The 25903-nt window shown below is 32.2% G+C and overlaps 2 protein-coding genes across 3 annotated transcripts; one reads left to right on the plus strand and one right to left on the minus strand.

Moving 5' to 3' along the window:
• Positions 1–735: 735 nt before the first annotated feature.
• On the minus strand, positions 736–2701 carry LOC114162542. Its single transcript, XM_028046465.1, has 4 exons — positions 2519–2701; positions 2295–2432; positions 1878–2071; positions 736–1772 (listed from the first exon to the last, which is right to left on the minus strand). The coding sequence occupies exons 1-4, from the start codon at positions 2637–2639 to the stop codon at positions 993–995; spliced, it is 1233 nt and encodes a 410-aa protein (XP_027902266.1). The 5' UTR covers positions 2640–2701; the 3' UTR covers positions 736–992.
• A 2498-nt stretch (positions 2702–5199) lies between these two features.
• Positions 5200–24445, plus strand: LOC114163166 (exportin-7-B). 2 transcript variants are annotated; one of them, XM_028047301.1, is made up of 28 exons: positions 5200–5769; positions 5854–6014; positions 6483–6548; positions 7563–7680; positions 7786–7895; positions 7996–8091; positions 9744–9867; positions 10508–10575; positions 11448–11534; positions 11753–11905; positions 12024–12119; positions 13135–13194; positions 13302–13420; positions 13557–13644; positions 14250–14354; positions 15037–15141; positions 15225–15277; positions 15363–15426; positions 16450–16584; positions 19929–20041; positions 20115–20208; positions 20338–20557; positions 20865–20995; positions 22153–22299; positions 22433–22561; positions 22878–22976; positions 23322–23360; positions 23756–24445. In XM_028047301.1, the coding sequence occupies exons 1-28, from the start codon at positions 5532–5534 to the stop codon at positions 23891–23893; spliced, it is 3156 nt and encodes a 1051-aa protein (XP_027903102.1). In that variant the 5' UTR covers positions 5200–5531; the 3' UTR covers positions 23894–24445. The 2 variants fall into 2 exon arrangements, with proteins under 2 accessions (XP_027903102.1, XP_027903103.1); XM_028047302.1 differs by having other exon boundaries at positions 15040–15141.
• The last annotated feature ends 1458 nt before the right edge of the window (positions 24446–25903 follow it).

A 25903-nucleotide genomic window follows, 5' to 3' on the forward strand; every position in this document is an offset into this window, starting at 1 on the left:
TATTTTTCATCAAATATTTTCAGTGTTGGCATAGTGACAATTACTCAATTATTTATTATATTTAACATGTTGTTCATGTCTTAATTTGGCTTGCCCTTAACATGTCTTAATTACAAAAATGTGTTTTTTCATACAGAGAGTTCAATTTTTTTTACTAACGCAATCGTTGTCAACTAATTGAAAATTATTATGATTTTTTTTTAAATAATGGAAAATTTATCTACAGAAAGGCTTATGAATAATAGTATAGAAGTTAATTACATAATAAATATATTAAAGAAAAACTCCCAGCATCATCAGACCTGATTTAGTGTCAGAGATAAAATCTTATTCTTCTCGTAATTCACTGCTTTTGGAATCATTTTGAGAACTCTTATACTGTTTAAGTTTTTAATACTATGGGAAACTTACATTTTTTTTTTATGAGAAACATATAACTAGGAAAGCAAGGCGGTCTTCCTTTGCTTTGAGCTCAAACTTCTAGGCCTGAGTCTGCTTTCCGAATACTTTGTTTCTAAAGTTTTCCATTCGCTTATCTGTTTTTGAGGCATATTGTTCCTTTGGGAGAAGATTTCTTCTATCACGGCACAGGACAGTTTAGGGAATTTGTTGAGCCAATTTTTAAAGAGAAAATGACGTAAAATAAATATATGTTCAAGAGGGAGGCTTTAAGGAATCGATTGGCATCAGCATTTTTTGTGATTACGAATTAAGATTACAGGAACAAGACATATATAAAATTTACAGGAATAAAATATGTATTTAAAACTGATGATCAAAAACACTATCGTTGGCATAAATAGAAACAAGTAATTAAAGTTCAGACCCAATGGAGAGGGTGCATCTGTGTACCCTGTGTGTCAGTATACATATGTGTTCGTATAATTAACAACTAAACAAGAAAACATTGCTCTTTATGCATTTATTCAGCAACCTATTCTACCTTTAAGCATTGAAACTTATTAAGATGGGTGCAACACAATCGAATTTGCTCAACATAACAGTTCATCTACCAACGATTTTATGGGCAAATTATCAACATTGGACTTGATAGATAGCATGTTTTTGTTCAGTTCTTCTGACTTTTGTTCGAGCTCTCTCAAACGACCTCTGATCTCAGGAATTCGTGCTTTGATATCAGCAACCTCTTGTTCTTTCTGAGCCAAAGTTTCCAACTCCTGTCGTAGCTCCTCTTTCACTGTCTCCACTTCGCGACCAGAGTAATCCTTTTCTGCCTCTACCACCTGCTGCTTATTAATGAGTTCAATATTTTCAGCCAGTTCGTCGAGAGCGCTACGCAACCATGCAACGTCAAGTTCAGCAGATTCCACATCCTTAAGAATGGCCAAAAATTCTTTCACTTTGGAGTTGCTCAGTTGAATTAGTGAGGAGGAGTGTAACTCTTGCACCACAAAGCACACACACTCAACGTAGTACGACCGCATCGCAACTGATTCCAAGTGACAACTTGCTCCTATGTCCCCGTACCTGTCAAAGATAGATTGCAGAATGGAAACAAAACTTTCTTTCACTTTGTATCTTCCAACCTGAACACGGGCTTCTGAAGTCACGGACTCCGTCTCTGCCTCATCGTTTAAATTTTCTTCATTTCCACCAGGGAAACTAGAAGCGCCAGCTGAAACATTACGACCCAATTCTTCAGTGTGATCAACATGAACAACTTTATGAGAAGTTGTTTTCTCGTCGTGATTTGTTGGCGTTGGGTTGGCAACGTTATCGATATCCCTTGGTTGGTCTTTGTGATAGGAAGGCTGCAAAAGAAGCACATGCAAGACATGACATGAGTTTGTGTGTCGCTCTTTCTTAGCTCAAAGATTACGAGGCATGATGACATGGGACAAAACAGTGACCACTACCTTTACAACTGGATCATGTTTGTGTCCAGAAATTGGCTCAGAGGGAACGTGCTCGTTTTTCTCTGTAAAAACCTTTTTCTTCTCGGATAGGTAAATTGCTCCAACTTTTGAGGCAGGAACAGTGTCAAGAACAGGGGGTTCTGGTTTAGAACCAACCCTAATTTTCCTGTCTAACTTTAACGGAGGAGGGGCACCTGCAAATGCAATTGGAAATGGACTACAATCAGAAACATATTCATTCATCGCCATGTGAGAGATCTTCATCAAGTCTAGGACAAACTCTTGTACCTCCAAAATCACTCTATCATATGAATTTTCTTATAAATGTTACTACTCGAACACTTTTTATAAAAATTGAAACTGATAACTGAAATTCAAAAATTCGTCAGGTTTGAAGGAGAGAAGGAAAGAGGGTACCTGAATCCGATAATCTTATGTAACAATTGTCATCACACTCATGGTAAGGATTAGAAGCTTTAGGACAACCTGAGTAAGTTCGTTTTTGTTTATTAACCTTTGTACCAAGCTGACCATCTGTCACACTTCGACCATAACCTTATAAGGTTTGAGATAATGATATTAGCATCGATGCAAAACTAAATTCAACAGATGCATAACAGCAGAGGAAAAAGAAAAGTAACCTGAATTAATCTTGTTTTTATTTGCGTGTGTGGTGGTGATCTTGGTTTGGTTGGTGCCTTGGGAGCAAGCTTGGGTGCATTGATGGTAAGGATTAGAGCGATTGGCGCAGTTGGAAGCCATCAAAAATGAAAAGTGAAAAGTAATACTGTGCAGGAGCGTGTAAGAAACACAAAACAACAATAATCAACACGAAGGAAGCATCTATTTATTGATTGGTCCATTCTTAATAAGCTTTTGGACATTCTTTGTTTGACCAAATTAAATTCCATAATTACGTGTATTGATTTTTGAATAAGTTGGTTTGTCATGAAATTCCAAGAGTTTATATATATTGTGTCAAAGTCTTGTCTTCTAGACACTCGCGCGCCAAAAACGACCATTTTTATAGGCTCCTCATTCAGGCGTGCTTACAGAAAATAGTTTGACATCAAAATAGATGCTGCATAATTTGATCCGACAGTATCGGATTTAATAAATCATAACTGTAACGGATTTAATGAAGTAGAGATTCCGCATGCATTAACTAGGTAAATTTATTTTTTAATTATCTTAACAAAATTTGTTAAATTTACATTATTTTTTATTGAACCACTCACAAAATATCTACTTTCACATAATAAGTTTTTTTTTTTAACATAAAATCATAGGTTTTATTATATTTTTAATTCTTAGTGGGATGATTTTTTTTTCTAAACTTTGTATAGCTTGTTGATATACGCAATGATCCATGAAAAGATATTCAAAATATTAAAATCTATTTATACCTAATTTGGACCTTTAAATTCATATAAAGACTGAAAAACTAAAGTCCAAATTATTGTTTATCTATTAATATTAGTAACTGGTGGGCCTAGCCTTCCGTTCTTCTCAACTGTCCTCCCCTTTGTATGTTTAATAGAGTTCGATGGGAAAAAAAAAACATAAAATGAGAGTTCGTTCAAACAAAAATATAACATAAAATGATACTGTCTTAACTGTCACCCAACATGCCATTATCTATAGATAATGTCTTGTATTTTTGTTTGATAATAAACATATATACTTTCTTTTTTAATGATGAAAGACATATTGTTTTAAATTACCCACAATTAAAAAAAAACTATCTATTATATTATAAACATGTCTTTATATATGACAGATATAAATTTTTTATCTCATCTATTTTTATCGAAAATGAATACATTGCTATTTTATTTTTTAAAATATTAATTAAATAATTTTATATAAAAAACATGAAAATCATACCATGAACATAAGATTATGAAATAAGATTACCAACTATTCAATGTAGTTTTTTTTTGTTAGGATTAAATATAATAACAAAGTTATAATTATATGATTATTAAATAAGAATAACAAGAGTAAGCGAATAAAAATCAAATAATCATAAAAAAATAATATTTTTTTTACAAAAGTAAAGATCAAGAAAAATCAATATAAATTTCTGAAATTTTTAGGATTTAAAAATATGACGAATATAGAAACAATGATGATTATGGAAACAAATATGTCGAATTTTTCTAACAAAATTGAAACGTTATTATAACATATTGGGACAATTGTTTCGTACGTCGATTCTCATTATAACATTAAGGCTTAAATATTTTTTTCGTCATCATTTTTGTAGTGTTTGTTGTAAATGGTCCTTATTTTGACCGAATGTTTAGAATGATCCTCATTTTTACTGAATGTTTAAAATGGTACTCATTTTCGCAATTCATGTTTAATTTGGTTATTTTCTATGACGTTGTTTAAGTCAGTAACTAAGCACGGTATAGCTCAAAAAAGTCAAAGATGAAGAAATCGCCTTCAACAATGAAAAAATCGCCTCCAACGAAGTCAAGCCCTAATTGTACAATTCGAAATACCTAATTACAAAATTTCCCCCAAATTAAAAAAGTTAACATTAATTAGTCACTTGTACAATACACGTAACACACACCAATGCAACGTACAAACAATGTCATATGTACCATTTTAAACATTCGGTAAAAATGAGGATCATCCGTAACAAACACTACGAAAATGAGGACGAAAAAGATATTTAAATCTAACATTAATAAATAAAAAAAAACTATTCTTGTTTACATTTTTTTACTTATTTTATTTTTTGAATAACCGCTTTTAGGCTAAAATAACTATCTATCAATAATTAAAAGTATAAACATTATTTAGATTTATTTTTATATTTTAGTAATATTTTTTACTTTAATAACAATAACAATTTTGATTATAAAAGATGGACACACACAATAATAATGTTGGAATGTGTTTCCACTGATAGAACATTAAGAAACATAATCATCCATTGTATTTCATTCAAATGCTTAACATACATATATATATATATATATATATATATATATATATATATATATATATATAATGTTATTCATGTTACTCCAAATGCAATAATTAATATAATTTAAACATGCAAATTCTGCTAATGAACAGATATTACCTAAAAGCTGTCCTATTTAAGTTTGTAATATAGAAGTAAATAAATGTTTTTTCAGCAATTTTAAAAACTAATAGAAAATAAATGAGTTTTTCAGGGTGAAGATAAATTATTCTTACAACCAACCAGTATATTTTTGCATTTATTTAAAAAATAAATAAAACACAGTCGGTGCATGAATAAAAAAACGGAAAGTATTTATTTCAACAGTTTTTGTCGTTCACGCATAACTTAAACGAGAGAAAAGAAAAGAAAAAAAGAAAATCCTCCGAACAAAGAAAGAGATTGAGAAAACCTAGATGGATCAAGCACAAGAATTTCTTCCATTTCGCCAATGCGATGTGATCGTGGTCCAGCAGTTGCAGTAGAACCAAATCCTCCATTTACTCCGATTTCAATTCGTTAATATCCTCTTCACCTTTCCCGTCCTTTCGCGGTTGCCGGCGGCACCTCTGTCATCGCCGCCGCGTAGTTCCTGTCGTCGCAACCCTAATCATCGCCCGTAGTGAAATCTTAGATTGTAGACTTCTGTGTGTGGCAAATCTTGATGAGCGATGGAGTTGGCACAACTAGAAGCATTGTGCGAGAGGCTGTACAATTCGCAGGACTCGGTAGAACGTGCTCACGCGGAGAACACACTGAAATGCTTTTCTATGAACACTGAATACATTTCCCAATGCCAATACATACTTGATCATGCCTTGACACCCTACGCATTGATGCTGGCTAGTTCCAGTTTGTTGAAACAAGTCACCGAACACAGCCTTGCCTTGAAGCTTCGCCTTGATATATGTATTGTTTCTCTTCATTTCACTCGTCCCCTCTTGGGTGACTAAAAATGCTGCAATTCATAGAACTATTTTTAATGCATGTTAGGGACATACCTCATAAACTACCTAGCGACCAGAGGACCTGAGTTACAGCCATTTGTGACTGCTTCTTTGATCCAACTTTTATGTCGAGTTACAAAGTTCGGATGGTTTGATGATGACCGATTCCGGGACCTGGTCAAAGAATCAATGAACTTCTTGAGTCAGGTGAGATAAAATCGAGTGTTTAATTTGCATGCAATAAGGTATCTTGTATCGAAAGACGATCTTCAAGACTCAAGTAAAACGAGAAACACCTTCACATTGTGGCCAAAATCGCGGTTGCTTCATTTTAAAACCACGAATGTGGCTTATCCTCTTTTTCACATCAGTCAACTGTAGGTTTATATCTCCTAAACTAAGAAAGGTTTCTCAGTTTACTTGAAGTAGTAACCCGGAACCCCACTTCTGATTTCGTCACCTTCTCAGATGTGTACATAACCTATTACTCTTTATGTTGTGACTTACTAATTTTAGCACTGTTCGTAATTTGCTTTGATTTCTGCAACTTTTTTCTTAAATCCTATTAAGTTAACCAGAAATCAGTATGCAATCTGAATTTGTTGAATCACACTCTCAATTAGTAGATTTCTGTTTCTGGAACATATTGCTCATAACATATTTTTTCCAATCCAGGCAACGCCAGGTCATTATGCCATTGGTTTGAAGATCCTAAGTCAGCTTATCTCTGAGATGAATCAGGTTAGAGTTTAACTTGTGCTACTTGAATATCTGTAGTGGGAACATTGCAAAATACTATTGCTACGGGTTTGTGCTTGTATGTGTTTTTTATGGAGGCAGCTGTCTTAATATTCTTATTTTATGCTTTCTGTGTGTAATTTTTTATTTACTAGAGTATTCATATTCTTAATTTTATGATCTTGTTGTGCTTCTTCATATTGAAAATGATTTTCTTGTCACTGATCATGTGTTTTTTGTTATAACAATATGAAATTTTACTTAACTGTATCTATAATGAGTGTAAGATCCTTTGAAGTTTGGGAAAGTATCTGTCTTGTGTTGGGGGAATTTCTCAAGATTCCCTGGAAATTCTTTGGGTATGGGATTTTTTTCCCTTGATTATTTTTCCTTCTAATTGAGCCAATATAACCGTATCTCTAATGTTGTCAAGATTGCTGGGTAGGTTGTGAGATTGCTCGATCTATGATGTCACATTCTTTTCTCTCTCTCTCTCTCTCTCTCTCTCTCTCTCTATATATATATATATATATATATATATATATATATATATATGCATGCATAATTTTTTATTTTAGTTGGATCATATGATCCTACATTTTATTACCTTGCAAATCTCTTTTGATCCTAAGGATCTTGATCTTGACAACATTTGGTGTCTGTGTGATTGTTTCTTGAGGGTTAGAGCTAAGGGACTGCGAGACTTTCTAATTAATACTTTTTGTTTCTATTGCAAATTTTATGACTTTTCATGTTGTGGCATATTCATTAATGAGTTTAAAGCAGTGTTCATGTGCGAAGATATGCTCAATGAGGTCATCACTAAAATTGTGCTACCTCGTTCCAAAGTTTTATGAAATTTGAATATCTGTGTTGCGTATACTTTTTTAGGTTCATGTTACCAAAATAAAAATTAAAAAACAAACCATATCTGGCGAACGAGTTTCATAATATGTTCTACTTGTTTTTTGTTGTGCTTTGATATCTTATATCTTAATATCTTAAATCCTTCCTCAGGCTAATGCTGGTATGCCTGCAACAATTCATCGAAGGGTTGCTTGCTCTTTTAGAGACCAATATCTTTTTCAGATATTCCAGATATCTTTAACATCATTGGGTCAACTGAAAAATGATGGTAAAAATGGAATACTCATACTCTTAATTTCCTCCTATATTTTAGTACCTTGTTTCTTACTTTTTTCTGTCATGATGTTGAGATTTGAGATTGTATAATATGCAGTGGTCAATCAAATGCAAGAATTGGCACTTGCTCTTTCTTTGAAATGTTTATCATTTGATTTTGTTGGGACATCTGTTGATGAAAGTTCAGATGAGTTTGGCACAGTTCAGGTATCTATTTTTCTTTATTTAAAATTTTAATTTTTGGGTAGTACCACAGATTATTTTTTTTATTGGTTCATGTACTATCTTGAAATATGGTGGTTTGCAGATTCCATCACCTTGGAAGCCTGTTTTGGAGGAGTCTTCAACACTACAAATATTTTTTGATTACTACGGCATTACAAAGCCCCCTCTTTCAAAAGAGGTCTGTATATGGATTTGTTTCAATGATCATATATTTCACATTTAGATCTTGAAGTTTGCCAAAACTAAAATTTGAATCTTTTTTACTCTTTTGGAAATTGTGTATCACTTACACTGGTTTATAGCCCTTCAAAAATATCATGTGAGAGCACTAGCTTAACGTGAATGATCAAATTTGATTATAACTATTTTAAGTTAATATGCTTTCTACGTATATCTATGTTATAATTTAGTGTCAACATATCAAGGGCATACATAATGTATGTACTGCCATTTTGTTTCTTACTTTTGTGGGTTTATTTAATTTATTCCGATTCAAAGAATTTTGTCAAACCATCAATATTTAATAGTTTTATTTTCTTTTGTGACCTATTTGTAGGTTTTATCCTGCCACTTGTTATACTTCAAACTTATAAATGTAGGCTAGCTATTTAAGATTTGAAATTGGTAATGATGACAGTGTGATGGCCAACACATGATTAGGTGCTATTTAAATGTTTGAAAAAGTAATTACAATGTTATAATGAGGCAAAAGTGAGCATGGTTGATATTTTTAATACTGATCGTGTCATACTAAGTTTGAAACAAAAACCTGTTCTTCCAAAAGAGAATACTGGACACTTCTTGGCAAATTCTGGTAGGACTCCTTGGTTGTTGCAGAAATGTTGTATGCTGTAAAGGTGTCGGGTGAACATTAGTGAGATATTTTAAGTGTTTATACGGGAGAGAGGGGGCAGGGGGTTTAGAAAAAAGATATACAGTGTTTGTAGACTACCAAATAGTGAAGATGATCTACTTTTTACCTAGTAGCGATAATTTTCTTTCTTGTGAAATAAAAGATAATTTTATTTGAAGGGAGATAAAAGGAGTGGAAAAAAGAAGAGGTTGTCTATTGAAAAAAAAATGACAAGGATGATTTGATCTTTTAATGATTATAAGGCAAAATGTATGGACTGCTCGTACAGCTAACAGCCTTCGCTTAGCAGCTCCATTTTTCCATTAGTATCTCAGACTTAGCCTACCTTTCTCTTTACCTTCATCCTGTTTTGGAATTCATATTGTAACCTCCAGAACAATAAATGTTAAAACAGGAAAATAAAATGGAAAAAGCAAACTTGAAAATACAAGGAACTTCAATCTCCTGTCATGTGTGACAAGGAGGACTGTAAGATCACGGCAGCCATTGGTACTTTTTGAAAACCTTTGTTAATGGCTTTGCGAAAACCTTTTAATTGGTTTTGAAATTTTCAAGGAAACACCCTAAGCTTCACCAAAGTAAGGTAGTGAAAGGCTGTGGAGGCAGTGTAAAATAACATTTCCTTATGAAATCAAGCAACTCACAACATGGAGAAAAGTTTTTATTCAACATTACCTCATCCTTTACACTATACATGAAAATTGAGTACCACACTAATGTTACTATTGAGGTATTAAATACGGTATCTTTTGTTGAATATTTTTCAATTTTATATATTATCACTTGTATTAGATAACAATTTGTTTATGTTTATTTCGGAAAATTGAGAATTTAGGTATTTCTTGACTGATGATTGTTAATGCTTATTTTATTTTGTGAAATTTTCTTATTGATGGTTCATCGGCCTGTACTTTTGAACCTTCTTTCTCTTAGGCATTAATTATTTTTCTTTCCAGGCACTGGAGTGCTTGGTGCGACTAGCGTCTGTAAGACGTTCTTTGTTTACAAATGATGCTGCCCGTTCTAAATTTTTGGCCCATTTAATGACAGGAACCAAAGTAATCCTGCAAACAGGGCAAGGTGTTGTAGGCTTGTTACTTTTTCACTTGTTTTGTATTGTAATGACAAACTGGAAATATTATCTTCCATTATTATACGTGAAAGGAAAACTTGTCTATTATTTTCAGTGTTTTTGGATTTATTGCTATATATCCATTATGAGCAGCATTAAATAAAACTGAACATCTCTCTATCTTACTTTCGTTTTGTGCATGTATTTGCTATCATGACAATTTACTCTGTCTTGGCTTGTTCAATCTTCCTGCCTCTTCAACAAACCAGTCAGTTATTACCTGCCAGTGTAGGAAATGAGTTTGTGACACATATAAAAAGCTCCTGGGTGAGATTTTGTAATTACAGGTGAACTTGGGCTGCACACATGGTTGTCATCTATAAGCCATTAGTCAGGAAGTAGATTAGTTGGATTTAAGATTCAGTGTACTCTATTTTGAGTGGCATTAAAAGGGGAAAGCCATAGTAAATCTCTCTAGGTTCTGCAAAGCAAAAAATGTTGTGAAGAAAGAAGTTATACACGACAAACATTGGCCAGACTTGCATATACATTTTGAAGCTCTACTTAATACTTCATTTCCAATTCATGTTTTTTGCCCTCGTTTGGCATTGGCCATGCATTTACAATTTCAACTGTGTTCGAAAGCAGGTCTTGCAGATCATGATAATTACCATGAGTTTTGTCGTCTTCTTGGTCGTTTCAGAGTGAATTATCAGGTAGACTTGTGTGCGGTTTTTTCCTCCTTTTGTGGTCTATCTACTGGTCTCTATTTCTAATTGGTAGTAATGCAATGTACATAAGCAGGGACATGGGGTTCATGCAGTGGAGGCTAGGTACATACTTTGGCTTAGAAGTTAGATGGGCACTGTACTGTGTGCACCACACGAATTGCCCCTAGTAATTCTTGTGGAATTTTAAGTTTGTGAACTTTAATACACAAAATGATAAGATAGTAACCTCAAAGATTGACTATAGTTTTTATAATTACTTTGCCACTGTATATTGTAGTTAGCTAGAATATCATTTAAATTTTATGTAATTAGTATTAGTATATTAAAGAGATAAACAAATGCCCGAATATATTAATAACTTACATATCATTGCTTTCTTTATTATTTTGCCATTGTTTTGAATACTTCACTCCTTCACGTGAAACAATTCCATAATTTTTTTATGATTTGTGTCTTATCCTATTAATTACATGCATAATTGTTTAATTTATAGTGATAAATTGGAGCAGTTCATGTCAATTATCGCAGGGCATCCTAAATTTTGTGACTCTTTTTATTTGTATCTTGTCCTTTATGTCTCTCAACCAACTTATATTTATTCCCTGATTAAAAGTTTAATGTTCAAACCTGGAAATCAACCTTAAAAATTATCTCTTCCCCAAAACTGCAGCCTCCCAACTAGGAGGAAATTGAGTTTTCTAATTTGTTAATACATTGAGGATTATGTTGAAAAAATTTAGAGGAATAACAATATCTGCATGTTCTATAATATATTCCATCCGAACACCCTTTTTGTATTATTTCTTTCCCCAATTGCCTTGAACTTGTTACCTAAATTTGTGGACTAAATGTTGCAGTTGTCGGAGCTTGTTAATGTGGAAGGCTACAGCGATTGGATACGTTTGGTTGCAGAGTTTACTCTCAAATCTTTGCAATCATGGCAGGTTAATTATTGTGTTGCTTTAGAAAATTTGCCAGAGAATACATGATATATTGTTGCTTAAAAATCACATTCTGAAGTCTTTTTAAGCAATTTATCTTTGGGACAGTGGTGGCAGTGATAATTATCAATAAGATGTACTTCATGTGTTAATTAAGTTTCAACTGATTTTTTGCATGTATATAAATACTGGGATTGATTAAGCTGATATTTTCTTGTCAGTGGGCAAGCAATAGTGTGTACTACCTGTTAGGGCTGTGGTCTAGATTGGTGTCTTCTGTTCCATATTTAAAAGGTGATGCACCAAGCTTACTGGATGAATTTGTTCCCAAGATTACCGAGAATTTCATCACATCAAGATTCAATTCAGTACAGGTATTTCCAACTATCCATGCACAATTTATACGTTGCTTCCTGCATAGTTACAGGCTTTACACTTTTAATTTTGAACATCTGCATAAATGTAATATCTTCTTCTGTCTGTTTTTAATAGGCTGGATTACCTGATGATCTTTCTGAGAACCCCTTAGACAATGCCGAACTTCTTCAGGATCAATTAGACTGCTTCCCGTACCTATGTAGATTTCAGGTATCATTCATATTTAATATTTTCATTCTTCTATTTTTAATGAAAGAAGAAATGTACAAGGCAAAAAGGATATAAAAGGAGTATATGATAGAGCAGTGGAAGACGAAAATCTAAAACAACAGGAATATTAACAAAATGTTTAAAATGACAAAGAATTGATGTAATCTTATAAAGTAAAATTATTTGATCTTGGTGGGAACTAAGGAATTCCAGTAAAGTGATTCTGGATCAAAGCCTAAGTTACTGAAATGAGAAAGGAAGTCGCAATAAAAGAAGAATTAAACAAGTTTTAGGTCCTAATAGACTGATTTTTGTTTCTGAGTACCCAATAAATTTGTCTTCAAATACCTAATAAATTAACCATTTTGCTTTAAGCTTTTCTGTTACCTATGTCAATTGTATTGCCTATATTTCCGTTAAGTTATCCCATGTGTAATGTTGAACAATAATCAATATTGAATCCCTTCCATTACCTGTATTGAGATGATATACGTCACCATATGATGCCAAACATATCAGTTATTATGATAAAAAATATCGAGGGAGCAAATATAAAATTTAAAAATATTTCATGGACTTAAATAAAAGTAAATACTGAAATTAGGGACTTTAACAATTTATTTGGTACCCAATTTAATGGATACTAAAGAAAAAATTATATATTGGGAACCTGACTCTTGGTTTCCTTCATAATCATATTCTCTTTAAATTTGTTTTATTGAGCAAAGTGGCAGTGAAGCTACTCAAAAATGGGTTAATAAGAGTGTTCTTGTATAAGTATAACGCCACTCTTGCCGTGTAACCAACTGAAGTTAGGTAGTGATCATCAAGAGGCAACTTTGATTCAATTTATCATTCTGTGTTCTAATCTTTTGTGTATGATCAAGAAAGGAGAGATATCAAGGTTTTACTCATTTGCTGAAGATTGGAAATTCTTTATTCATTGTTTTTTTTTTGCAATTCTGTTGCAATCGATTGAACTATGCTTGTTTGACTCTCTGTATTCATTGTGCAGTATGAAAGCAGTAGTTTATTTATAATAAACGTAATGGAGCCAGTCCTGCAAATATACACGGTATGGTTATAGCTTTTCACTGAATGATGCTAGTTTTACCCTTTTGTAGTTTTTGTTGAGAGAATTAGTTACAAATTGATGTTTAACTGTTTTCCATGACAAAATAGGAAAGAGCAAGATTACATGTTCCTGATAACAGTGACCTCAGTGTGATTGAAGATAAACTTGCTTGGATTGTTCATATCATTGCTGCAATTCTTAAGATAAAACAATGTACTGGTTGTAGGTAAAACCTTTTTGGCTCTCTGCCTTTTTCTATTGAAATGATGTGGATCATCAAAGCAGTCATGAGCAGTGTTCATAGCTTATGAAGTATCAACTCAATTGTATTCTTATTTTCTTGGGGGCATTTATATACGCAGTTTGGAATCCCAGGAAGTGCTTGATGCTGAACTCTCTGCTCGAGTTTTGCAGTTGATAAATGTAACTGACAGTGGAATACACAGCCAGGTACTGGCATAATATTACTTTTTGGCATTTGTCAATCCTTTGTAACTTAGCATGATGACATTTAAATTTAATTGAAAAATGTCTTTAGTTGTAAGTTAGGACATCCATGCTATATCCAGTCATAGTATTCTTCTATTAATGCAATTACAGAATAGAATCGATATCTATTTTTTTTTTTGTTTATTGTTTTTATTTTAATTTTTGCTTTTATTTTTCTTGATGATAAACTTAGTAAATGATGTGGTTTAGTAGAATTTATTTCTTATTTGTTCGTGCTGTTGGCATTTGACAGAGATATGGTGAGATAAGCAAACAAAGACTAGATAGATGTCTATTTTTTTTGTTTATTGTTTTTATTTTTATTTTTTGCTTTTGTTTTTCTTGATGATATGTTTAGAAGAATTAATTTCTTATTTGTTCGAGCTGTTGGCATTTGACAGAGATGTGGTGAGATAAGCAAACAAAGACTAGATAGATGTCTCTTTTTTTTTGTTTTTGTTTTTTTTTTTATTTTTTGCTTTTGTTTTTCTTGATGATATATTTAGTAAATGATGTGGTTTAGAAGAATTAATTTCTTATTTGTTCGTGCTGTTGGCATTTGACAGAGATACAGTGAGATAAGCAAACAAAGACTAGATAGGGCGATTCTTACTTTCTTTCAGCATTTCCGAAAGTCTTATGTAGGAGATCAGGCTATTCATTCTTCCAAGGTAATTATTCTAATTATTATTTTGCATGGATGTACCAACATTACAGGTATAAAATGTTAATGTTAAAAAAAATATAGTATGGTTACGTTAAAAAGCTTTATAATTTTTTTATTGATTGATAGTTATACATAGACACATGCATGCAAATGTATGTATTCTGCAGGAAATGGAATTTAACTAATAAACATGGCAGAATTAAATAAAAGGTAAAACATGTGTAAATATCAGATAACATAAAAGGACTAATAGTTTGTAAATTGTGAAAATATTTGTAATACAAAGTTAAGTAGCTCAAATTGTTGTGCTAAATCCTTCCAGTTGTGTATTGCTGCTGTTGCTAGTTGAGTTACTTTCCCAACTTGCGGTCATCACCACTCTCAATTTGGATGCTAAAATTAATCAGCTCAATTGAGATTGTAGAATAATGCTATTGAGAGAGAAGGAAATAGTATCTAATTTTAACTGAAAATGATCTCTTATACATGAGGCATGCCTAGGTGTACTCAGTTACATTAATCCTCTTATGTACATACCCAGACATAGCCAATATTTACCTGTAAGCAGTATGTACTTGGTATAGGCATGGCTCACTAATCAAAGTACCATGCTTCAGATATAACCAGACACTGAACAAAAATTGAGCTTTATATGCACCTGTTCATTTATATATTTTATGTTGCAGCAGTTATATACCCGGTTATCTGAACTTCTTGGCCTACATGATCATCTATTGTTGTTGAATGTTATTATTGGCAAGATTGTGACTAACCTTAAGTGCTACACAGAGGTATGTTTAATAGCTTGTGTCTTTTTTTCTTATTTAATTTTTTTCCTAATTTAACACACTAATTGTGTTTGTGCTTATTTCAGAGTGAAGAGGTCATTGATCACACCTTGAGTTTGTTTTTGGAGCTTGCATCTGGGTTAGTTTTAGTTAGATTGAAGAGTATTAGCTACCTCTTTTGTAGTTAGGACAAGCCACTAGAATTAACTGATTTCTCGTTACAGCTACATGACTGGAAAGCTACTTCTGAAGTTGGACACAGTGAAATTTATTGTTGCCAACCATACGGTAGAATATCCATTTTTTCATTTGCTCATCATCATTTATTTCATAGTAGCTAAAACTGGCTGCCGATTCACTGTCATAAATTGTAAATGGAAAATTAGCTTTACATGACACAATCCATCATAATTCAGAAGTAACTTGACTAAGAGTGGTGTAATATGGAGTTGAATAGTATATCTCAGCTGTTGCTTTTTCATGCTCTATATGTAAATGTTGATCAACATTGTTCTTGGGTTATTATTTTGGTAAAAAGTTAATTTAACTGGATTGTTACTATCAGACTTCATTTCAAATATCTCCCAGTTGTTAAGTTTTCAGTTAGGTATTCTATATCACAGTGGTCTAAGTATGTTGCATAGAATTAGCTGTGTTTTAAAACTCGGACCAAACTAATAGGTTGGACTGTTTTAATAGCTGTGTTTTAACTGGATTGTTACTACACTTTTTTTTTTTTGTTTATTTTTACCGTTCAAGTTATTGTTTTATTTAAATTTAACTGATTTTTTAAATTTAACCTTTTTTTTTAAATTTAACTATTTTACTAAATTAAATAAATAAAAATCATCTACTAAATAAATAAAAATGATCTAAAATTAAATAAAAAATATCTATAATTAAATTGTAAAAATTATTTATATTTATTTTTATGATTAATTCTATTATTTTTTGTCATCACAAAAAAGTGAACACACATGCCCATGTGTTTTCCCTAGTTTATTTAATATTGATTGATTTATGTGGTTTAATTATTGAGTAACTAGTTCAATCAATAAGCCACTGAACTACCATGACTGGTCCAAGTTTTGAAACACTACGAAATGGTTTTCATGTTCCAATACTGTGTAAATTGTTTGAAGAAAAAAGATTCAAGGATTAAAAAATTATATACAATGCTTTTTCAGATTGGACAGTAATGTTGCATTTCTTCCCTCCCTTAAATCCATTGTATTTCTCCACCTTTCTTTGTTTATAGAATTATATTCCTGTGTCCTTTTCTAAATTCTTTTTTGCTATAATTAATCTCAGAGGGAGCATTTTCCATTTTTGGAGGCAAAAAGATGCACTCGCAGCAGAACAACATTCTATTACACTATTGGCTGGTTGATATTCATGGAAGATAGTCCCGTGAAATTTAAATCTTCAATGGATCCACTCCAGCAGGTACTCTGTCACTCATTTTATTAAAATGCTTGTATTGTAATTTTTTTAATCTCATGTCTCTCTACTAGCTATTGCAGATTGGATTGTGGAGTGAGTGAAGTATTTTAACATTACTGGATATATAAATATGACTGGATTTTATCTTTTGCATGTGATGTGATGTTCATCATTATACAGTTTATAGTTTATTCATCAGTTGGTATAGATATTAACACTCAAAATTGCACATAAATTTGAATAAATACCAAACATGATAATGCGACATTGAAATATGTTTGTATCCCGTAATAGGTTGCACTCTTGTATCTTTTACCGGGGATTGATTACTATTCATAGCCAATACTTTGGCATCAAAGAAGAGTTTGATTTAATTTTGTTTAGGGGGCGCAACCACATAATTGTTACAAAGCAGATCACAGAGGATTGAACCTCTGTAAAGAGGATTCAACCTCTGTAAAGAGGATTACTTGTAATTATGTATGTTATACGTTCAACTCTGCTACCATGTATACTTATAATTATGTATCTTGTACATACGGAAGTAGTTTTATTTATAGCAAAAAGAAATACAATAATAAGGAACAAAATCAATAATTAATAATGGGAAATATTTTCCAAGATACTTCCCTTTTTGATATAATCAAATCAATATCATATTTTCCTTTTTAATGTCATCAAATAATGTCTTTTACATTAACAAAAGTGTCTTCAAATGTATGTTTAGATTAACTCAACTCCAAGAGTTAGGTCATAAGATGAGTGTTACCAATCCTCGGTTGTATACAATATCTTGACAGTATAGCTGATCAATATGACGGTTTCTTTCCAAGATATCATTTCTTAGCCAGCATTATTCCACTTGGTGTGGTGGCTATATGATAGATAACCCAATAAAAAAATTGGGATAAATTATGATACCATCTTGCAACTCGAAAAGTTAGCTTATAAGGTGAAGATTGTTGGCATCCACTCATATACATTTGTTAACATTGTTTCCGGTTAAGCAGAGTGTATTTGTTATAATTATATAAAGGGTTAAATATGTTTTTGGTCTTTCAACTTTTAGTGAAAATTGGAATATGTCCCTCTGGAAAACCTTGAACCAATTTAGTCTCTCAATTCTGTAAATGTATGGATTTAATCTTTTTAACTAAATTTTATTAAGTTTATTTGACATTTCAAACACATTAGTATTTTAGTTTGTTTACACTGTTTGACACATATTCACTTTAATGTTAGCTGAGAAATGCATTTGAAACGTCAAATAAATTTTAAAAAAATTAGTTTAAAGGACTAAGGCCAATCATTTCTAAAAATAAAGAACTAAATTGTTCAAAGTTTTCAAGAGGGACTAATTCCAATTTTCATTAAAAGTTGAAGGACCAAAAACATTTTTAATCCTTATATAAATAAGAAGTTGATAAGATATTCAGGAATATTGTTATAGTTATAGACATAACGAGATGATCTTATATAATCTGGAATGTCTAGATTAATATGGATTATTAGAAACTTTTTTATTTATACTTGTATCATATCTTTGTTGTTAAAGAAATTCTCTATTTATTTTATTGATTCATTTTTCTCTCTTCTCATGCTGTCTCAGACAGACAATATGAGCTCAGTGTTTCTGTTCTCTAGAGTTTAAAGTATTATTGTATAGTATGCCTAATAAGAGAATAATTATAAATATTCTTGTTGATTGATTACCAAAATAATATAGATTCCCATTTTCTTTTAGTCCCAACACACTCTCTCATTATCAATTAATTGGCTATATTAGTAGAGCAAGCTACAAAGTACACTAGGAGTCTGGCAGTAGTAACGTATCACAGTAATATAATATAAATAATATTCATTTATAGGAGTTGAGAACTACACATGGTGAAGAGAATTGAAAACGCTAACAAGTGGAGAAAAATATAGGAAGATAGGAAGATTGATTACAGCAAAGCTCTGAGATTTGTGAGAAGCTTTTCAGATTCATGGAAATAAATGTTTACGACCTCATATATGAAGTTTTGGGAGGTCTCATCCTGAAGCTGCTGAAGCTGTAAGAATCGCTCTTCCAACACTCCATGATCAAAGGAAAACAAATAAATAAAGCATGCATTCATGATGCATGTTTTTCCAATTACATGTAAGAATTACTATATACATGTGTCTTTAATCCTCAGATAGGCCCGTGACAAAAAGTCCAAGATAGTTATTTGTTGATGTCTTATCCACACAAAGTATAGTAGAGTCTGCCCCCTAGAAATCGGCACTAAGGGAAGAGGTTCCAGCTTAAATGGTCTCTTGTTTCTCTTACAATTAAGTGTTAAGCTTTGGCGTTATTAGTGATATAATTACTTCTACAATCAAGGTCTTTATTTGTTGATGTCTTATTCATTAAAGTATTGAAGAATCTGCCCGTAGAAACCTGGATTCGGAAAGAGGAGATCTTCCTGTTTAAAAGGTCTCATGCTCCCTTCTCTTACAATTGAGTGTGAAGTTTTGACTCTGACACTTGCCAATTACTTATCTTCCTTATCTCTAGTATTTGGGTCATCACTTGTTCATAGATATTACTATTGTGAAACTGAGCAATACTGGTGGGTTTTTTTTATTTTGATTGGGGTTTCTGTTGTATTCCGATTGGTTTTCTACTCTTTAGCTAACATGTTCATAGGACCTATTTCTTGTAACTCGTTACTCAATTCTTTGAATATTTCCACAAAAGCAAAACTTTATAGACATTATTGTGCTTGTGATAAGGACTTGGGCATCGTAGGCTGCATAAGTCATAATTCACGTTATATGGGATACTCGGTGGAGTATTTTGGTTATCCCCCCGAAGAGCTATCTTTAAAGGGTGAATATTCCTAGTGCTTACCAATTGGTATCAGAGTTGGTTGGCAGTGTCCTGAAAAGAATACCTGTGAAGGTTTCTGATTGGTGAGGATTTTAACTAACAAAGAAGTTGAGTGAAACGTCGTTGAGCAAATTATCGTAATGATAGTCGCCCAAATATTAGCTCTCAGGAGCTATGCTACGATAGGGACTTGAGAATTACGGATGCCCAAGTCCTATATTGAGTAGTACGAGATGCTTGGTGGAGGTGCATGATTTTCTCATTTAACAACTAGCTTTTAAGGGTGGTTCTGAAATGTTCAGGTGCTTCTCAGCTTATGCCTTAGCTTTTTGACTACCTTCTTTGTTATTGGTTACCGAAGGATAATAGCAATTGTTGTTTATTTTATTGTGTTGATTATAACACCTAGATGGGTTTTTCTTATAATTAGTTGCTTAGGCTTGTGGTCTTGGATGAACTCTGCATATAATGTTGCCTCCTGTTTTCGTAGGTTTTTCTCAGTTTGGAATCAACCCCTGATGCAGTATTTCGAACAGATGCTGTAAAGTTTGCACTTGTTGGTTTGATGAGGGACCTTAGAGGAATTGCAATGGCCACAAGCAGGTTGGTAGTCATACTTTTTCCGTTATTCAAGCTAATGGAAGCGATTGAACTGACCAATATTTGTATTTCTTAGCCGCCGAACCTATGGATTTCTCTTTGATTGGTTGTATCCTGCACACATGCCTCTACTCTTAAAGGGCATCTCACATTGGACAGACACCCCAGAGGTAATGAACCTTTTGGATAATTTTTTATACCTACACAGTCAGATGGGGAGTTTATACTTTATACCTTCCTATGCAAATATTCTGATGTATGTTCCTCTTCCCCCTCATGGGATTTGCTTGATTCTGCAGGTTACTACCCCATTGTTAAAGTTCATGGCTGAGTTTGTGCAAAATAAAGCTCAACGTTTGACTTTTGATTCTTCTTCTCCCAATGGCATACTTCTTTTCCGGGAAGTTAGTAAACTGATTGTTGCTTATGGATCTCGAGTTCTGTCTCTTCCAAATCCTGCCGATATTTATACATACAAGTACAAAGGAATATGGATTTGTTTAACTATACTGTCAAGAGGTGAAATCCTAGCCCTGTTTATTTCTTTTTATTTCTGGATCATGGACTTGTGTTCTGCATGCGTTTTCCGCCCTTTGTTAATTTCTGCAGCTAGTCAAGTTATTTTATGATTTTTGCAGTGTTATATAGATGGGTGTATCTATTTATATACATAAGTATTGGTTTAGAATACTTTGGACTTTTTTTTTTAAATATTTGAGTTGTTTCATGGTTTACATGAATACGTATCTATTTATTGGGGCAGAATACTTTAGAGAGTAGATTGTATGTGGGCTGGCTAAATTTAATATCTTGCATCAATTGACAGCCCTTTCAGGAAATTATGTCAACTTTGGTGTGTTTGAACTATATGGTGACAGAGCTCTATCTGACGCTCTTGATGCTGCTCTAAAGATGACTTTGTCAATTCCTATGTCTGATATTTTGGCTTATAGGAAGGTATGAACACTATTTTCTTGCAATATAAGTCTTATGTTCAAATTAAATTTCCAATAATAAAGTGAAGGATATAAAGCTAAATGATTGCATGGATAAAATTTTCTTAAACAAATATTTTTATGAAGTTGAAAGAAGCATGATTGTGTTGAATGTTCAATCACTGATTTGTCTTTTAAAGGGTAAATATTTATTAGAGTGTGGGTTTCGAATCTAATTCAACCTCAATTTGCATGCATCGTGAGAATTGGCCACCAACTATATGATATATTCTGGTCATTTCTCTAGTCAATGTTGATACTTAAATACCACCCTTGAGGTTGCAATTAAGTTAACCCCCAAATAGGCCTCAACTAAGACAATATCGGGGTAACAACAATTAAGGTGACTTTCAACCACTTCTCATGCCCTAGATTTCCACCCTGGAACGTGGAAATATGCTGGTGGGTCCAGCAATGGATATAGAATAAGTTTTTTCAATACCATCTTAGAATGTGAGTTTAGGATTTAACTCAACTTCACAAAACTGGTATATGAGACCAAACCACCACCCTTGAGATTGCAATTAGTGAAACTCTCAATGAAACCACAACTAAGGTGGGGTAGGAGTGATAGTAATTAAGACGACTTTTTAACAAGATTAAAATAGAAATAACAAAAGGTGGGGAAACAAATATCCCATATCTTTGATGTTTACTACAATGGACTACACATTTTTTAAAGCATTGATTTTTTTATGCTTGAGGATGAGAAATATTCAAGTCTTAGAATTTGAGTCTAGGCCTAAGCTAACCTGAAATCTAGCTAGTGAAGTGAGGTTCTTCAAAATTGTCTGATTCAGGAGCCTTTTCCCCCACAGCTTAAACTTTTTGTTTGCTGATTGATATGGAATCCAAGTGCTCCATGACCAAGTGAAGTTTTACCCTTTCTTCCTCTATTTTAAGTAAAAGTTGAATTTCAGCAGAATGCACAATGGCTTATGTGTTATAGTCCCTTCGAGTCCAATTGGGCTCAATGAGGAAACACTTAAACCATCTGTAAGCCTTCATAGTTCATCTATGTTCTATTTATCTAACTCCTGAATTATTTGTTGGCTTAGATTTCTGTCAGGTTACCAAATACTATTACGGTGAATCACACTAGATTTTTCTTTTATGCAGCTAACAAAGGCTTATTTTGCATTCTTGGAGGTTTTGTTCAATAGCCACATCACTTTTGTATTAAACTTGGACACAAACACCTTTATGCATATGGTTGGCTCCCTTGAATCTGGACTTAAAGGGTTGGATACAAATATCTCATCTCAGGTTATGGCTACAAGATCTCATATCCATGTTCCTGTTTTCAGGCTAAAGGACATTTTTCCATAGCATTTTTTCGGAGATTCTTTGATGTGAACATTATGTGCCATTGTCCAACACTTGTACTTTCTGGTTACAGTGTGCATCTGCTGTTGATAATTTGGCTGCCTTCTATTTTAACAACATCACTATGGGGGAGGCTCCACATTTGCCCGCATCTGCCAACCTTGCTCGTCATATTGCAGAGTGTCCCAATCTGTTTCCAGAAGTATACATCTTTTTAATATTTTACTGTTCTTCTGATAAAAGTTCATAATTTTTGCTCTAAATTTTTTTTCTGGCATCTAAAAAAATTAAGGTGCAGTTGATACCATTGTGTCATCATTTTAGTCCTAAATTTCAGTTAGTGAAAACCTTCGAATTATCTGTTGTGTGCATAACTTGTTCAACATACTTGAGAAAGCAAACTACCATTTTATTTTGTGAAATATGCTCATATTCATTTTTCCTACCATGAAACTGGTAATGAGGGACAATTTTTGTTAAGGTTATTTGACTTGGGTATCTCTCTTTTGCATTCCAAGATCTTGAAGACCCTATTTGAGATTATATTATTCGAAGACTGTGGGAACCAATGGAGTCTGAGCAGGCCAATGTTGAGCTTGATACTCATTAATGAACAGGTAGTGAACCTTTTCGATCTGTGTTAATTTTTCATAAAAAAATTTGCAGACAGTTATGTATGTATTATTTAACAAGCTTTGGTAAATGATATATATATATGTATATATATATATATATATATATATATATATATATATACTCCAACTTGAAGTTGAGTGTAATAGCAATGTGCATCTATTGCCCAACTAATTAGTACTCCAGGCTAGGAGTTGAGTATTCATGTAATTATTCATTTTCTAGCATAAAATGCAATTATAGACTGATTTGACACATGATTGTAGCCACACTATCAGTTTCTTATGTGACACAATCAAGTTATAGACTGAGTTACTTTTTACGTGCAGATATTCTCTGATCTGAAAGCTCAAATCTTGTCATCACAGGTATTTCCCTTTTCTGTGTAATCTGAAAGTTGGGCTATAAAATTTGTGGAGTAGATCTGGATTACAGATCAGGTTTGAGGATATAAATATATATATATATATATATATATATATATATATATATAGGGCTGAGTGAATTCAGCCTCTCATTTTTCACATGTAAAAAAAGAGACTCAAAGACAGTTCACTTATGGGCCACTGATCGCAGTTATTGTGCCTATCCCACTCTCAACTTTAGCTAACATCAAAGTGGTGGCAATAACTTGCTAATAAGTGGTTCAGTTTAGTTATTGTTATAATAATAATATCTTACATGTTTTGGGGTGGTTAGAACCATGAGTTGTGTTTTTCCACTCTGCATGCGATGCATGACTAGGGTTGGTTAATTTTTGCAGCCGATGGATCAGCATCAGCGGCTATCATCATGCTTCGACAAGCTCATGGCAGATGTTACTCTTACCATAGATTCAAAGAACAGGGACAAGTTTACTCAAAATCTCACCGTTTTCAGGCATGAATTCCGTGCCAAATAATTCAATTTACACAAAGTATATATGAGAATGTTTGGTGTCTGTATATTGTCTGTTTGGAGAATCTGCGTCCATCTTTTCTGGTGGCACCTTGGACCTATCGTGGAAGAAAGAACAGCATTACGCGTTTTCTTCGTTTCAGTCTTGCATGTAAGAAATGTATTCTTTGTAATTACTGTTCATGCAGTGTGGACGATAGCTGTATACTTTTGGTGGTACCAGATAACTCTTTATACACCTCAGATTTGGATAATTCAATGTTCAAAGATGATGGAGAAGATTTTGAAGATTTAAAGATGGTGTTAGTACCAAAAAAGTCATGGCAAAATTAGTGATGGATAAAACGGAACCACCTGAAATGTAGAGTGATTTAGATATATTCTTTTTAGAACTCATGTATATTATTATGGATGATATTTGTTTAGAAACATGCTAGATATTATTTGATATCTGGTATAATTGATTTCTTTGTACCTCTATTCTAAACCTGCAAAAAAAGGGGAAAATGTGTTTAGATTATTATGATAGAATAGAATTACAGAAATATTCATTTTATTCTCAATCTTTTAAAACATTGTTTTGTAACTAATTGACCAGATTAGAGACCTTTTTTACATAACTTAATTTCATATCTGGAACTGGAAGAAGGAAAAAAAGATAAAACACCATTATTAGGTTATGTCATGAACCAGCATAATTTAGATGCAGAGGAAAGAAAATTTCTTTTGCATTAGTCTATGTTCATATGTTTTAGTGTAATTTTATAGTTTTTGGTTCCCTTTTTCTGTAATTTTCTAGTGTAATTCATGTTTGAGTAAAGGCTATTTCTTTCTGAACATCAGGGTTCTTTTCTGCACCTCCAGAGTGTTTGTAAAAGACAAAAATGCCATGTCTTGTTATTTTTGTTTATTTTCTTTGTTGTTGGTTCATGAAAGTGATTTTTTATTCTACAATTTAAAAGGTCTTTTTTATGTAAAAAATGATTTTCAGATTATGGAATTTCAATGTGACTTTTGAATTATTGATTTCCAAATTTTGTAATTTGAATTTTTTTTCATTAAAAAACAACTTTTAAATTGTGTAATTTAAGAAGTAATTCTAGTACAAAAATAATTTAAAATTTAAAAAAAAATTAATTATATAATTTGATAGTCAAATTGAATCGGGAAGTCATTTTTCCATTAAGTAAAGTAGAGATTTTCATATGTACATATGTATGCTGTGCAAAAAGAAATCTCTTTAAAGAAATATACTAAGAATGTGGTTTCATTAAGGAGTAGCTATAAAAATGGTTTATACTCTAAAAATACATCTCCATTAAAGTAATATATATATATATATATATATATATATATATATATATATATATATATTAAATTTTATGAAATGGGTATATTTAGTGTTGCTTTCTTTCACTCATTTTCTTCGTTTTCAATCCATAAAATTTGAAAGCTTCATTACCTTTCATAAATCATCTATTCAAGTGAAAATCCATGAGTTCCATACGCATTAATTAATAATAAAATATGTATTGTAAATAGATTGTTTTATAGCAGAACATAATTTATTTGAAGTGATTAAAATTATTTAATAATGTACAGTGGATGTTTACTTTGTAATAATGCAATGTTGAAAAAACTCAAACCATTTTAATTTTTCATAGTTTCTTTACAAGAGCTTGATGATGAGAATATATTAATATTATAAAGAAGGGATTAACAAAAATACTAATATTATAAAGAGAAACAAAATATGTATAAATATTTATACAGACAGATACAAGAAGGGGAAATTTGTGATATAAAATAATAAACATAGTATAAGAATATAAAGAAAATATGGTAGTCATAATAGTAGCGACCAAATATGTTATAAGGAAGATATTATATATTCAATACTTCTCGTGGTGCTAAATTCTCTATTTTATAAAGATATTTTAAAACCAAAAACTGTATAAATCTAGAGACACGAGGAAAGAAAAAATATATTATTAATATAACTGATGATATGAAT

Source organism: Vigna unguiculata, chromosome 9 (genome assembly GCF_004118075.2).
Source record: "Vigna unguiculata cultivar IT97K-499-35 chromosome 9, ASM411807v1, whole genome shotgun sequence".
In the NCBI taxonomy this organism is placed as follows: Eukaryota; Viridiplantae; Streptophyta; class Magnoliopsida; order Fabales; family Fabaceae; genus Vigna; species Vigna unguiculata.

What these genes read in the sequence shown, in the direction of transcription:
- LOC114163166 (XM_028047301.1), top strand. Translation starts at nt 5,532, where the DNA reads ATGGAGTTGGCACAACTAGAAGCATTGTGCGAGAGGCTGTACAATTCG. An exon ending in ATGAGTTTGGCACAGTTCAG is followed by an intron (nt 7,896 to 7,995) that starts GTATCTATTTTT and finishes GGTGGTTTGCAG; the next exon opens with ATTCCATCACCTTGGAAGCC. An exon ending in TTTTTGGAGCTTGCATCTGG is followed by an intron (nt 15,278 to 15,362) that starts GTTAGTTTTAGT and finishes TTCTCGTTACAG; the next exon opens with CTACATGACTGGAAAGCTAC.
- LOC114162542 (XM_028046465.1), bottom strand. Translation starts at nt 2,639, where the DNA reads ATGGCTTCCAACTGCGCCAATCGCTCTAATCCTTACCATCAATGCACC. An exon ending in TAAAAACAAGATTAATTCAG is followed by an intron (nt 2,433 to 2,518) that starts GTTACTTTTCTT and finishes AAACCTTATAAG; the next exon opens with GTTATGGTCGAAGTGTGACA. An exon ending in AACATGATCCAGTTGTAAAG is followed by an intron (nt 1,773 to 1,877) that starts GTAGTGGTCACT and finishes CTTCTTTTGCAG; the next exon opens with CCTTCCTATCACAAAGACCA.